The sequence below is a fragment of the Labeo rohita genome, chromosome 10 (genome assembly GCF_022985175.1).
Source record: "Labeo rohita strain BAU-BD-2019 chromosome 10, IGBB_LRoh.1.0, whole genome shotgun sequence".
In the NCBI taxonomy this organism is placed as follows: Eukaryota; Metazoa; Chordata; class Actinopteri; order Cypriniformes; family Cyprinidae; genus Labeo; species Labeo rohita.
The window spans coordinates 22,815,524-22,832,017 of NC_066878.1; the positions used below are offsets into that span (position 1 = coordinate 22,815,524).

Sequence of the window (16,494 nt, forward strand, 5' to 3'; positions counted from 1 at the left end):
GTTAATGTGTAGCATATTCATGTCAGGATACTTCTGTCTTTATCCTCCACATGTGCAGTGACATAAAATATGATAACCTGCCAACTAGACACAGGTTTAGTGTGGTTGTACCTTATAAACCTCAATCTAAAATGTTGTTGTAAAACTTTATTCCAAATGGACACATCCAACAAATCACATTTGAAACATTTAGATACACCAGCACCCGAAAACAGTCTGTTTTAGTAACAAAATACAGAATTATGACCAATGTCAGAGATGTTTTACAATATTTAACACCAAGTATAAAATGCTGCATAAGATTATGCAAGACATGAAAATGAAATGCGGTTACGTGAATACATTTCACCAATTTCTTCTTTTTATCGAAAGTATAATTCACCAAAAAATAAAAATTCTGTCATCATATACTAATCCACAAGTTGTTCCAAACCTGTATGAGTTTATTTCTTCTGTTTAACACAAAAGAAGCTATTTTGATGAATGTTGGTAATCAAAAAGTTGCTGGTACCCATTGACTTCCATAGCAGTTTTTGCCATAATATGGAAGTCAATGGGTACCGTCAGCTGTTCGCGTTTTGTTGAACAAAAGAAAGAAACTACAGGTTTAGAACAACTTGAGAGTGAGTAAATGATGACAAAAATGTTCATTTTTGGATAAACTGTCTCTTTAAAGCAAGTTTCCAAAGCCGTATGATGTTATGATCTTCCACAGAAAAAATAACAGCATACAGATTTGGGCTAGTGAATAACACCAGAATTTTAATTTAATTCAAATGAAGTTTTGTAGTATCCTCCATCTCAAGAAGGCATAGTCTTAATATTTCTGAAGGCTCGTCTTGCCAAAAGCTGTTCTTCTTGTATTCAGATCTTCTTGAAAGTGTCCTTGTTACTGTACGTCACTCGTCATCTGACACATAAACATTGAACACGTCACAGTAAATCGTTGTGCATTTCATTAAGTTGTTGCTTTTGTGAATCCTATCTACACATTCAGAAGACGTACTCGTCCGAAGGTCTTTCTAGAGAGATTACATTCAGTTTACATGCAGGACTGATAACTGGCGAACACTGGAAGAAGTACGAGGGTCCACGCATACTGTAAGAGTGAGATTAGAGCTGGTCGGACTGGTACTCGGAGACCTCGGAGAAGCTTTCGGACAGGCTGAGCGGAGGGTCCTGGTCGTCGCTGCAAACGATCTCGAAATGGTAGTGGCGAAACTCGATGGCGAACGTGCCAAGGTATGTCAGGAAGAACATGACCAACGCCCACTGAGCACGGGCCGCGTGCATGTGCAGCCGCTGAGCCATCAGAGCAAAGTCTGAGGTCTGCAGTCAAGGATGAAATATGGAAAACAATCAATGTAGATGATTTAGGGCTGGGTGAAACATTCGTAAATTGTGACCCCTGACCACGAAACCAGTCTTAAGTAGCACAGATATATTTGTAGCAATAGCCAATAATACATTGTATGGGTCAAAATTATCAATTTTTCTTTTATGCCTAAAATCATTAGGTTCATTAGATCATGTTCCATGAAGATATATTGCAAATATCCTACCGTAAATGTATCAAAACTTAATTTTTGATTAGTAATAGGCATTGCTAAGAACTTCATTTAGACAACTTTAAAGGTGATTTTCTTTAAAGATTTTTTGCGCCCTAAGATTCCAGATTTAACAGTTGTATTTCGGCCAAATATTGTCCTATCCTAACAAACCATGCATCAATGGAAAGCTTATTTATTTATTTTATCAGCTTTCAGATGATGTAGATGTAATCTCAGTTTCAAAAAACTAACACTGTGGTTTTTGGTCCAGGGTCACAATTAAACCAGCTTAAGCTTTTTACATTTTTGTGAATCAGATCAGATTGTCTGTTTCAGTGATTCGAATCATAAATCTGATTCAGCGATTCTTTTCTGTCATTACTTCTATTCTATTCACAGCTATTCTTACATGGCTTTTTATATAAATTACAATTTTGCTAAAATTAAAGGTAAATTAAAGCAGTAAGCCCCAACAACGCCCCTTAGCTGTTATAAATTCACTGTAAACCACAGCTTCATGGGGCTTATTGCTTTTATAAAACAGTTATTCCATATACATATTAAGGTTTCACAAAATAAAACAGAGCAAACAAAGTAGTTCCTCAGAAACGGTTGCCAAGCGATACATAAACGTAAACAAAGGTGTATGTTTGTAGAGTGATTTACAACAGCTTCGACCGTGTTTTTATTGCATTTGTATGGAAGCTTGTTTCTGCCACTGAATAAATATAAAAAAAGGTAACTGCAATGTGTTATCTAACAATTCAGTTGTTTTTTTTTTCTTAAAATAGTAAGATCACTCGAACTGCAAGTTATAAATACAGAATTGAAATATAAAATAGTATTTTTCCCCCTGAAATGGACATTATAACTTTCTGAGAAAAGAAATCAGAATTACAAGAGAAACCCACAATTGCAAGAAATAAAATTGCAAGTTATTTTAACTCACAGATGCAAGTTTATATCTCACCATTCTGAGAGGAAAAAGTCAGAATTGAGATACAAAGGTGCAAAAAAAAAAAATTAATTTAATTGCAGAAATGGGCTTCCATACATTTGTGAGAAGTAAGTACAGGTAACATTTTACAGTAAGGTGTCTTTTGATAACATTAGTTAATGTATTAACTAACATGAACGAGCAATGAACAATTTATTTAAACATTTATTACAATATTTATTAAAGGAGAAGTTCACTTCCAGAACAAACATTTACAGATGATGTACTCACCCCCTTATCATCCAAGATGTTCATGTCTTTCTGTCTTCAGTCGATAAGAAATGTTTCTTAAAGAAAACATTTCAGCATTTTTCTCCATACAGAGGACTTCAATGGAGTCCTAAATGCTTCAGTAGAGCTCTAAACGATCCCAGACGAGAAAGAAGGAAATGGTTGGTCATTTTTTGAAACAAATTGACAATGCATATACTTTTTAACCTCAGATGCTCGTTTTGTCTTGTCATTGTGATGCACATGCGTAGTCTGTGTAATCCAGGTCAATACAGTTAGAGTATGTCGATAAGCTCCCAAATCATTGTCGTACATGACTGTTTTATCTTTTTGTAAAGGGCATTTGATGTTCTTTGCATGTTCACTTTGTATAAGTGAACATGTAAATGGAGTTTTTCAACATACCCTAATTGTATTGACCCAAAAAAAAACAGTTCACGCAGAGAATAGACGAGATGAGCGTTTGAGTTTAAAAGTATATAAATTGTAAACTTTTTTATTTATTTTTTTTTTGAAAATAACACATCATTTTGATAGATAAGACCCTTCTTCCTCGGCTGTGATCTCTTAGAGCTTTCTGAAGCTGCATTTAAGCCGCATTTAAACTACATTTTGGAAGTTTAAAATCACAGACACCAATGAAGTCCATTATATGGAGAAAAATCCTGAAATGTTTTCCTCAAAAAACAATTTCTTTACGGCTGAAAAAAGAAAGACACGAACATCTTGGATGACAAGGGGGTGGGTAAATTATTTGTAAATTTCTGTTCTGGAAGTGGACTACTCCTTTAATCTTTGTTAATGTTAGTTAATGAAAATACAGTCATTAATTGTTAGTTCATGTTAGTTCACAGTGCATTTACTAATGTTAACAAACACAACTTGTGATTTTAATAATGCATCAGTAAATGCTTAAATTAACATTAAATTGGATTAATAAATACTGCAGAAGTATTGTTAATTCTTAATTCATGTTAACTAATGTAGTTAACTAATAAGCCTTATTGTAAAGTGCTACCCAAGTACGTTTAGCCATTTTTAAAAACTTTTAAAATAACATTCAAGTGCAAACTGAACGTGACGCTTTCAGACACTTAATTATATGTTGATTGCTATTAAATAAGAATGTCTTAAATTAATTATTAATATAGTTTAAATTTAAGTACAAGTAATTTCATAATTACTTCTATTGTCTTATAAATGTAATAAATGTTAAAGTGAACTGCTGAATGTACAGGCAAGCATTTATGGACAACTAAAATATTTAAATGTAATTTTTTATTTAACGTTTATGTCATGTTTACATATATTTGTCATATATATTCACTACACAGTTGCAACTTCAAAGCATGACAGAATATTATTAAAACAGTTATTTAAGATGTATCTTAAAGTAACTGTTTAATTTGAAATTAGTGCTTTTTAAAAGTGTTTTTAGAAATGTAGGTTACACTTTATTTTAAGGTGTCCTTGTTACTTACAGTAGGACTAGGGTTAGGATTCAGGTTTGGTGTGGGGTTAATTAGATGCTATTAAGCCTAATTTACTGTTATTATAGTAACCATATGGTAGCCACATAAGTTAAATGGCCTTTTAAATGAATATTTTTTACGTGAAATAACAGTTTTTATAAAAATTAATATTTATAAAAATAAATAATAATAGGATTATAATTACTTAAAGGTTTGCAAGGGTTGTAATATATATATATATATATATATATATATATAATGGAATTTTTTTTTATTTTGTTCATATGGTAAAATGCCTTATTCTAAATTTTTAATGGTAGTTATTTTTTTTTTTTTTTTTGGGTCATTTTAGATTTCTGACAACCGTGAGTTTTGTTTGAATGACATTTTCATATATTTCAGAGGAAGTTATATAGTACATATCATTAGAAATCGAGATATTCTGGTGTTATCACCCAGCCCTATAATTTACTTGCATCTGAAAATACTAAAGTTCATCCTCACGATAAGCATTTCTTTTCTGCACCGTAAACAAAGGCAGTGCTTGCATATATTGTTTTAGTTATGTAAGGCTACAGTGGAAGGAAGAAGGATACAAAGCAACATGCAGGAAGTTACAGCCCCGGACAACAGGAAGCGAGGGATTCCTGCTCGCCTGCCTTCATTCCGCAGGTTGACCTTTAGGGTCATGAAAGACTGGACCCAGCAGAAGAGTGTTCCTAGACCAAAGGTCATGGACGTGCCAATATTGTGCAGCTCCTCATCGTTGGAAAGCTAGATAAAAAGTGCATTAACAAAACAAATGAGGTGTTAAGGTGAAAATACACTTCAAGTCAAAAGTTTTTGAACAGTAAGATTTTTAAGGTTTTTTAAAAAAGTCTCTTCTGCTCACCAAGCCTGCATTTATTTGATACAAAATACGGCAAAGACGGTACATTTAAAAAATATTTGACTGTTTAACATAACTGTTTTCTATTTAAATATATTTAAAAATGTAATTTATTCCTGTGATCAAAGCTGAATTTTCAGCATCATTACTCCAGTCTTCAGTGTCACACGATCCTTCAGAAATCATTCTAATATGCTGAGTTATTATTAAACATTTATTATTATTATTATTATTAGCAATATTTAAAACAGTTGAGTACCTTCTTTTCAGGATTGTTTGATCGAAAGATCAGCATTTATCTGAAATAAAAAGCTTTTTTTAACATATTACACTATACCATTCAAAAGCTTGGAGTCACTATAATTTTAGAAATGATAGAAATTAATACTTTCATTTTGCAAGGATGCATTCAATTTATCAAAAGTGATGATAACAACATTTATAATGTTACAAAAGATTACTTTTTTCAAATAAATGCTGTTTTTCTGAACTTTTTTTCTATTCATCAAAGAAAACTGAAAAGTTGCTTGCTTTCAAAATAATAATAATAATAATAATAATAATAATAATGTTTTTTTGAGCAGCAAATCAGAATATTAGAATGATTTCTGAAGGATCATGTGACTGGAATAATGATGCTGAAAATTCAGCTTTGAAATCACAGGAATAAATTACATTTCAAAATATATTCAAATAGAAAACAGTTATTTTAAATAGTAAATAATATTTAAAAATTGTACTGTTTTTGCTGTACTTTGGAACGAATAAATGCAGGCTTGATGAGCAGAAGAGAATCTTACTGTTCAAAAACTTTTGACTGGTAGTGTATGTAAAATTCTAGTAATAATTTGCCTTATGAAAAAAAACAACATACATTTTGATAAATTTGCAGAAAAGTTTCATTTTGGCATGAAAGAATTTATTTCTGTTAATCTGTGACCAAAAAGCCACACTAAGTGGTTCAATGTTGTGCTCGCAAAATAAAAAAATAATAATAATTCTTACCTGGAAATTCCCAACTAAAGTCATACCAAAGCAGGCAAGAGACAAAGCCACCAGACTGCCGATGTTGAGCCAGGGTTTATGTACCCTCGGCTTCAGTTGCAGATATCGCAGAACTCCCAGAATAAAGCCTGGAGCCCAAAAGAACCATGAACATTTATTTTAAACAATACTACATTCATTTCTGCTGTGTGCCAAAAACATGCCATTTACAGGAAATTATGATTTGCTGAAAATGTGTTCACCCTCAGGCCATCCAAGATGTAGATGAGTTTGTTTCTTCATTAGATTTAGAGAAATGTAGCTCACCAACGGATCCTCTGCAGTGAATGGGTGCCGTCAGAATGAGAGTCCAAACAGCTGATAAACACATCACAATAATCCACAAGTAATCCACACCACTCCAGTCCATCAGTTAATGTCTTGAGAAGACAAAAGCTGCGTGTTTGTAAGAAACAAATTTATCATTAAAATGTTTTTAACTAAAATATGACTCCATAATCCATTAAAAAAAAACTTCCTCTAGGGAAAAAGTGGTCTGGTCTGAATCAGGAGAGAAATCTGCAAAGAATAAGCACAGTTTACAAGCCAAAACAGCAAATATGCGTGTGGATTTTGATGTGAGAGGACAACAGGAGATGGACTTTTTCACTGGAGGAAGTGTTATTATGGATTACGAACTCCTATTTTATATTTGTTTACAATTAAAACGTCTTGATGGATTTGTTTCTTGCGAACACAGCTTTTTCACTAGACTGGAGTTGTGTGGATTACTTGTGGGTTATTGTGATGTTTTTATCAGCTGTATGGACTCTCCTTCTGACGGCACCCATTCACTCCAGAGGATCCGTTGGTGAGCAAGAGATGCAGTGCTACATGTCTCCAAATCTGATGAAGAAACAAACTCCTTCTTGTATGGCCTGAGTAAGCTTTCAACTAATTTTCAATTTTGGGTGAACTGTTCCTTTAAGAACTAAACTGATGTTCATGTGATGTTAGTAGACAGTGCAACAGTTGCATTAGGCTACAGTTTAAATCCATATTAAATAACGATTATATTAGTCATTTGCTCTTAGCTCTTTCTATTTATAAGAAGACCAAGTCCTCTGATAGATTCTGAGCACCATTCATACCTACAAAGGCTGCCATGTTCATGACTTGACTGAATACGCAGCTGGCAGGTGGAGCATTGCCTGCAATGCTAAACAGAACAGACATTTAAGAACATTTGTCAGGCCTCTAAACGAATAATGCAATTCATGATAAAATTCATAAACATTTACCTGATATATGGAGGAGATTTTGATTCTGACCTCCTATGTAAGAAAAATCCATTTAAAGGAGGTTTAAATCGATGGAATAGATATAAATAAATGCATTAGATGTCAATTTCCTTACTTGTACTCTGAACTGAGTGGGGTGATCTTCTCATCTTCCACAGCAATGAAATACCTGTTTATAGTGAAATATGATCTTTATCTTAACAGTTTCAATCACTGACATGGAAACGTGCAAAGCAGGTGTCGGATACTCACACCACCCAGAGACCAGCAGCTGTGAAGAACGAAAACATTACAGGCAGAAACATCCATGGACTGCACTTCCTCATGTCTCCTTATGAACGTTAATAAAACAACCCTGCAATAAAACAAACACCACATTCATATTCATGCATTTATACTGTAACAAATTACATTCAAACAGTATAAAGTGCAACAGTGACTGCCCCATGTCATTTTCTTCACAGGGACTATCTTCAATATAAAGTTCTTTGCAACGCTAGAACATCTTATTTTTAAATTTACGTTTATTTCAAACATATGTGACCCTGGACCACAAAACCAGTCTTAAAGGGACAGTTCACCCAAAAATAAAAATTCTGTCATTAATTCACCCTCATGTTGTTCCAAACCTGTATGACTTTTCCTTTCTTCTGTGGAACATAACGGAAAATATATATTTAATTAAAAATAAAAGAATGTTGGCTTCCATTATATGAACAAAAAATACAATTTAAGTCAATAGGAACTGAAACTGTTTGGTTGCCAACACTCTTCTAAATATCTTGTGTGACAAAAGAAAGTCCTACAGGTTTGGAACAAACTGAAGATTTTCAGAATTGGGTGGACTATCCCTTTAAGTAACACGGGTATATTTGTAGCAATAACCAACAATGCATCGTATGGGTCAAAATGTTTTGACACATGCCAAAAATCATTAGGATATTCAGTAAAGATCATGTTCCATGAAGATATTTTGTAAATTTCCTACTGTAAATATATCAAAACTTACATTTTGATTAGTAATATGCATTGCTAAGAACTTCATTTGAACAACTTTAAAGGTAATTTTCCCAATATTTTGATTTTTTCAGCACCTTCAGGCTCCAGACCTCAAATAGTTCTCAAAAATTTAAGATGGTTGTAAGATGGCCAAATATTGTCATATCCTAACAAACCATACATCATTGGAAAGCTTATTTCTTCAGAAAAAAAAATTAACCCTTATGACTGGTTTTGTGGAGCACAAAACCAGTCTTAAGTAGCAGGGGTATATTTGTAGCAATAGCCAACAATACATTGTATGGGTCAAAATGATTGATTTTTCTTTTATGCCAAAAATCATTCGGATATTAAGTAAAGATCATGTTCCATGAAGATATTTTGCAAATTTCCTACCATAAATATATCAAAACTTAATTTATGATTAGTAATATGCATTACTAAAAATTTATTTGGACAAATTTAAAGACGATTTTCTCAATATTTTGATTTTTTTGCACCCTAGATTTTCGATTAACAAAGAGTTGAATCTTGATCAAATATTCTTGTCCTTACATCAATAGAAAGATTATTTATTCAGCTTTCAGATTATGAATAATTCTCAGTTTCAAAAAAAAATTATCCTTATGACTGGTTTTGTGGTCCAGGGTCACAGTTTTTCCATTCTGAAAAGAAGTGTCCTTAAAGGAGAAGTCCACTTCCAAAACAAAGATTCACATATAATGTACTCACCCCTTGTCATCCAAGATGTTCATGTCTTTCTTTCTTCAGTCGTAAAGTAATTATGTTTTTAAGGAAAACATTTCAGTATTTTTCTCCATATAATGGACTGATATGGTGCCCCAAAATGCAAAATTCAGTTTAAATGCAGCTTTAAATGATCCCAAATGCGGTTGTTAAACGATCCCAGCCGAGGAAGAAGGGTCTTATAAAAATAAAAAATTATACAATTTATATACTTTTTAATGTTAAGTGCTCGTCTTGTCTTACTCTGCCTGAACTTTTTTCCAGTACATGACAGTTAGTGTATGTCGAAAAACTCCCATCTCATGTTCTCACGCAACTTTAAAATCGTCCTATATCGCTGTTTTACTTTTTTTGTTAAGGGTGTTTGATCTTCTTTGCATGTTCACTTTGCAAAGACTGTGTCGGTACTTCTGCAGTGATGTAGGATGATTCTGAAATTATTTTTGAAGATGAGGGAGAAAATACGATTGGAGTTTTTTCTTGAGCCAGAATACACAGAGTTCAGGGAGAGAAAGACAAGATGAGCGTTTGAGATTAAAAAGTATTTCAATTTTATTTTTTTACAAGTGATCGTTTCGCTAGATCGTTTCTTGCTCTGCTGGGATTGTTTACAACCGCATTTGGGATCATTTGAAGCCGCATTTAAACTACATTTTGGAAGTTCAAAGTCAGGGCACCATATCAGTCCATTATATGGAGAAAAATCCTGAAATGTTTTCCCTAAAAAAACACAATTTCTTTACGACTGAAGAAAGAAAGACATGAACATCTTGAACGATAAGGGGGTGAGTACATCATCTGTGAATCTTTTGGAAGTTTACTGTGTGTGTGTTTCAGACCTTTATTAGTTTCTGAAGAATGTTGGTAACCAAACCGTTGGTGGTAGCCATTGACTTCCATAGTACAGAACAATACTATGGAAGTCAGTGGCTATGGTCAACTGTTTGGTTACATTCTTCAAAATCTTCTTCTATGCTCAGTACTAATTTTAAGTATGCTAAAGTGTTTTTTTGTTTTTTATCAAGCTTCATGGGAGTGGGTAACCACTGCTCTATTGCAGGATTTCTATTTCCACAGTAACATCTCTGATTGGTGGAGCTCTTTAATGGATTATGGGTAATGATCTTCCTTATTAGCAATTCAGCTATTACATTACCCAAATTTGCAAAAATGAACAGAAGCCTATATCACTGCTTAACATCTGAAGATCATAATAGGAATGTGATTTGTACTTCCAGCACCCTACTGTTGCACTTTATTGTCAATCAGACAAAAATCAACAACTGACCAGCCTCAAGATTTCTTGGAGAACGTCTTCTGTGGCGACAGGGTTCAGTCTGCAGAGACAAAACAAAAAAAGCAGTCATTCTACTGGCATACTCCAGTGTGCCTGACATCTGAAACCGTGCCCAGAGCATTTATTGTTAATCTGACAGCAGGTTTATTGATCAGAAGATGTTCATTCATCGATCTGATGTTTGTGCAGTGGACAGCGCCTTAGTGCTAAACAGGACTGCGTTCATTTGGTGTGGACAGTGACCGAGATCAAGAGCACTCCCCTCAAATCCAGCAGCAGACACAGTAAGAATAAGCTAATAGAGGCTAACTTTATTATTAGCTTGATGTGGTGGAGTTTCTAATTGCATCAATACAAAATTCGTTTTTACTTTCGACACAAAATAACGAAATGACACCTTAATTTAGAGGACAAACCCAAATCATGACTCCAGTGTCTGAATGGACACACTGGGCTGCATTAATACGCGATCTGTGAGACTGTCTAATAAGGAAGTCTGTATTGTCTTCGCCATTAAAACAGCACAGCGAGCCATAATAAACGGCTTAAATCACTTACTAGTGAAAAATGAGTTTTAAAAACGATACCTTGTAGACAGCACACTCTTCTGTCGCGTATAAAAGCCGTGTCCTCTTCATTTCATTAGGACTCCGAGTCAGACATCGTTTGCATTCGGTTGTGTGTGAGAGCCGGTGAACGGGGTTGGCTTTACCGAGAGAGCTTCTCCCGAGCCGAAGACTTTTCGGCACGTATTGGGCTCGACGGACTCGGTCTGATGTTTCTCAGACAGACATTGCGCGCCGTAGATGTTACGAGTAGTCATGTCCGATTCGCAAACGAGTCGTTCTTTTGAACCGGTTCTTTTTAAGGATTCATACGAATCGATTCGCAAGCATTTGGACAGCGTAAGCAATACACCAGGCCACAGGGTGGAGAATAGAATAGAATAGAATCAAGTAAAATAGAATAGAATAGAATAATAAAATAGTAAATAAACCAGTTTATTTACGTTTTACAACACTGTAAAAAATGATTCTGAACTTTAGTCAGGTGGACAAGTTAAATCATGTCCTGTCAACTTGCAGTTTCTCACTACACAGTAGGACCAACAACCCCAACTTAAATAGAAATTGAAAAATTCTATCAACTTGCTGTGTAATGCACATGTGCCAGATACTCTACGTCATGATGACATACTTTTTTAACAAAGTTGAGACAGACGCAGATAATTAGTGATTACTTAAGTGATAATTGACCATTATTGAAGACACCTGATGTTAACAAGCAGAATCACCAAAGGAGAAAAATCACAATTTTTTTTATTTGCTTTAGTTGGGCTCTTGACACTTACACTACCGTTCAAAAGTTTGGGGTCAGTACATTTTTATTGTTTCTTTTTTCTTTTTTTTTTTAAGAAATTAATACTTTTATTCACCAAGGATGTATTAAGTTAAGTATAAAAGTTAATAATAAATAATTTACATTGTTATAAAATATTTATATTTTGAATAAACTGTACTTTTTAAACTTGTTATTCATGAAAGAATCCTGAAAAAAAAAAAAAAATCACAGGTCCCAAAAAATATTTGGCAGCACAACTGTTGATATTATCCAACATTGATCATTCTAATAATAAATCCGCATATTAGAATGATTTCTGAAGGATCATGTGACACTTAAGACTGGAGTAACAGCTGATAAAAATTCAGCTTTTCATCACAGGAATAAATTCTATTTTAAAGTATGTTAAAATAAAAAACATTATTTTATATTGTAAAAAGATTTTGCAATATTACTGTTTTTTTTCTATATTTTTAATCAAATAAATGCAGCCTTGATGAGCATAAGAGACTTCTTTAAAGACTATTACAAGTCTTACTGACCCCAAACTTTGAACGGTAGTGTACATTTTTAATATTAGATTACTTTGGCTACTGTGACTGTGTTAAAACAGTTAGACAAGCCAAGAGCACAAGTCATCGGGTGGTGATGATTATGTTTTAACATAATCATTTTTTGACCTGAATCATTGAACTCGTTTAGAGTTTAATCTCTGAGTTACATTTCCTTTCTTGCATACGTAACTCAGAGATTAGACTCTAAACAAATTCAGTGATTGATATCAAATAAAGATGATCTTACTGAATAATTAATGTTAGTCTTGTGATTCCACAACAAAAGATCCTGTCTTTTTTATACGTTTTAGCAGAATTTTTTAGAAACTGTTGTGGTTTAAAAAAAAAAAAACTTTCTGAAAAAGTCTCTTTGTTTAGGTGCACACAGACATCAAGAACCAGCGTATGAATCTCAACAATGGCGACAAACGACATATTCAGATAAACAGATCAACTCTAAATATCACAAAACAAGCTACTAAAAAGTCACATAAAAACAACAAAAACAAAAGAAAATAGTAAGAACAAAAGAAATTACAAAAACAATTCAGCTCATAATTTATTCATGCCGCAATGCATGATGGGAGCCATGGATGCGTTCTGATTGGCTACAACATGCTCTTTAATTGATACAGTACGTTGGCTCAATTTACTGCAAGTTATTTCAACAACTACATATGTGACCCTGGATCACAAAACCAGTCGTAAGGGTCATTTTTTCAAAACTGAGTTTTATACATCATATGAAATCTAAATATATAAGCTTTTCATTGATGTATAGTTTGTTAGTATAGGACCATATTTGGCCGAGATACAACTATTTAAAAACCAGGTATCTGACGGTGCAAAAAATTCAAAATATTGAGAAAATCACCTTTAAATTTCTTCAAATAATGTTCTTAACAATGCACATTACTAATCAAAAATTAGGTTTTCATGCATTTACAGTAGGAATTTTCCAAAATATCTTAATGGAACATGATCTTTACTTAATTTCCTAATGATTTTTGCCATAAAAGAAAAATCAATCATTTTGACCCACACAATGTATTTTTGGCTATTGCTACAAGTAAACCCCAGCGACTTAAGACTGGTTTTGTGGTCCGGGGTCACATATAAGTTGAATGAACTTAACACCTAGTGTTTGCTAAACTTAACTAAGTCAATGCAACAAAATGACTTGACTAAATCAAGTTGTGTCAACAAATCATTTTTTTACAGTGAAGAAAATACTATTGTAGTATTTCTACTTAAAATGTTACCTTTAATTCAGTGTGTTTCTTTGAAATTATTTGTAAAGGTTACTAACAGTTTATGAATGAAAATGTTTCAAAGTAAATCCTAAATCTTTTTTTTTCAGTGTTTGTGAAAAAAAAAAACAGTTGGCTTTATGGATAAATATTAAAACAAGCTGTAGGTTTTGTTGTTGTTGTTGCTGTTCTTGTCTTTTGATAATTTATTCCAAATACTTAACAAATATCAAAGCTTAAACCATAATATTAAAAACTAAAACTAAACAGAAGCTAAAAGTAGCCTAGTGATATTCGAAAGATAAAACCGAAATCAAAAATATGCACCATTAAACCCTACAGAAACTAAACTGAAATGAAAAAAACAAACAAAATACAAACCAAAACAAAAATAAAAGCTAGTACTTTTTTTTAATAATCCAGATGTGTACCGCTTACAAAATAATATATATATATATGAACTGTAATTGTATCAATAGCGTTACACCATTTCTTAACTCCACGCGACGAGACAAGCAATTTGGGCGTCCACACCACACGCGACGCGACACCGCGACGTATCGCAGCCATTCAGAAGAGCAGACGCGCACTGCACTCCCAACGAAATGGGCAAGTTTATGATCTAATTTATAAATATTAAACGTTTTGAGCATTATTAAATGTACATACTGAGTGACTGTCTTTATTACAGAACACACTTGTTGGCTGAGTTCACAGTTTTAATGCACACCTGCACACTACACCTGCTTTCATTTATTTTCAAGGTCTGAGGTTGCTTTTAGTATGGCTATAAAGGTCACACAGAATGATATTCAAACTCACATTAGACACATTCAGCTTTGAATAAAGCACATAGTCCGTACCTGAGATGATCACTGTCATTGGTTTGTATGTTGTTGTTCCAGCCGCGACGTCGCGGAACCGTTTCTAGCTTTATTCCTTTTATCGCGTGTCGCGGCGTCGCGTGTAGTTTGGACACTGTGTTAAAAGTGACGCAAGAGCAAAGATAATCAGGTGAAAGAACAGTGTTATTTACTGAGATTTCACACCCGTTTGTTTAGGTTAAGGTGTTAGTATGTTTCATCTTGACAAATCATTTTCACTCACACTCCTAAGGAAGGAGCAGCAGTGGCGACTAGTCATCTTGCAGCAACGCAGTGCGACCAGTTTAACCAGTGCTTGTTAAAGTGCGGTTAGATAAAATCACCCAGTTAACAGCTTTAAACGCGAAGGTGTCTGAAATGTACATCTAATTATGTAATTATTAAGTAATAACCCCATGAATTACAATAAATATGAAATTTCATCTTTTCTAGCGTGCATACAATTTATGCCCAAAGTTACAGTTGTGTGAAATCACATTTCAGAAATGAAAATGCTTTTTTAACCCGACTGAACACTATTTCTTTGTGTGTGTGTGTGTGTGTGTGTGCACCTGGTATTTATCACGTTATGGGGACCAAATGTCCCCACAAGGATAGTAATACCAGTAAATTTTGACCTTGGGGACATTTTTTAGGTCCCCATGAGGAAACAGGCTTATAATTCATGCAGAATTATTATTATTATTTTTTTTTTAGAAAGTAAAATGTGCAGTCTCCTGTGAGGGCTAGGTTTAGATATAGGGTAGGTGTAGGGCTATAAGAGTATAAAAACAATTACGCCTATGGAATGTCCCCATTAAACATAGAAACACAACATGTGTGTGTGTACTTGTTCTTGCTACAAGGATAGTAAAACCTGAAATTTTTTACATTGCGGTCCCCACAATGTAAAAAAATAATTAAAAATAGTAAATGATGTTTATCTGAAAGTGTAACGATGCAAACATGTTTTCTGTGAGGGGCAGGTTTAGGGTCAGGGTTGGGTTAGGCGATAGACAATATCGTTTTGTCAGTATAAAAACTATAGAAGTCTATGGAAGGTCCCCACAATTCACAAAAATAAACGTGTGTGTGTGTGTTTGATCATTGACTGTGATACATGGCTGGATGAGGATCCCATTATATTACCATCAAGATATTGTCATGATGTTGCCTTCACATCACTACAATTTTATTCCAGTGTATTTTATCTCACTATGAAAATGTTTGTTGACAAATTTGTTGACTTAAGCTATTTATGTATTCTGTAATTAAATATTTACTTCCACTATAAAATTTTACTCAGTTGCTCAAAATGATCAGTTAAATAATCAGACTACCAACAAAAACTCTTAAACCTTCTTAAACCAGTTTTCTTATTTCTTCTAATACTTGGCTACTAGATGGCGCTGTACATCCACATTACAACATGACTCCAGGCTTGACCGATATAAACCTTGACTGAAGCTTGTTTAATCATACCATTTAAACATTGTAGCCATTCATAACCGTGAATATAAGCACAGATGTTTAGCGAATTGCAACAATACAATAACAGACTCCTTTTACCCAACCAGAATAGACCTTCCATTTATACTGTGTAATATTAGCACTTTTTTTTTTACTTTATTTTATTTATATGTAGATTTTTTATTTTAATTTTTAATTATTAATTTAATAAATTTTGAAAACAACAGAGCACAATAACATAATATTTACATATTGTTTTAAACACTTTAAGAACAAAATAATTAATGTGATTAGACTAAAAACACCAATTAACTTTTTCTTTAACGCGAAAGTAAGACTATGGGTGAGACTTCCGGTTCATTAGCCGCTACAGGGAAATTAGGCAAGGCAAGGCAAGTTTATTTATATAGCACATTTCATACACAAAGGTAATTCAAAGTGCTTTACATAAAAGGAAGTAGAATAATCATAAAAACTGTAATAAAAATAATTCACAAAGAGGCAGTAAAATAATCATAAAAACAATAATCACAAAAAAAAAAATAAAAC

At 33.4% G+C, this 16,494-nt stretch overlaps 2 protein-coding genes across 8 annotated transcripts in view; one reads left to right on the plus strand and one right to left on the minus strand.

The window, feature by feature from the left end:
- Positions 1–132: 132 nt before the first annotated feature.
- Positions 133–14,720, minus strand: tmem150c (transmembrane protein 150C). 2 transcript variants are annotated; one of them, XM_051120563.1, is made up of 9 exons: positions 14,476–14,720; positions 10,459–10,507; positions 7,677–7,779; positions 7,540–7,593; positions 7,425–7,457; positions 7,275–7,342; positions 6,145–6,272; positions 4,847–5,024; positions 133–1,322 (listed from the first exon to the last, which is right to left on the minus strand). In XM_051120563.1, the coding sequence occupies exons 3-9, from the start codon at positions 7,748–7,750 to the stop codon at positions 1,114–1,116; spliced, it is 744 nt and encodes a 247-aa protein (XP_050976520.1). In that variant the 5' UTR covers positions 7,751–7,779; positions 10,459–10,507; positions 14,476–14,720; the 3' UTR covers positions 133–1,113. The 2 variants fall into 2 exon arrangements, with proteins under 2 accessions (XP_050976520.1, XP_050976519.1); XM_051120562.1 differs by lacking the exon at positions 14,476–14,720 and adding an exon at positions 11,055–11,316.
- The window catches only part of carm1l (coactivator-associated arginine methyltransferase 1, like), a 35,008-nt gene continuing 29,044 nt past the window's right edge, over positions 10,531–16,494 (plus strand). For all 6 annotated transcript variants that reach the window (XM_051120543.1, XM_051120549.1, XM_051120546.1 and 3 more), the window contains exon 1: positions 10,531–10,751. The gene's annotated coding sequence lies outside the window, so the exon portion shown is untranslated. The remainder of the gene's footprint in view (positions 10,752–16,494) is intronic.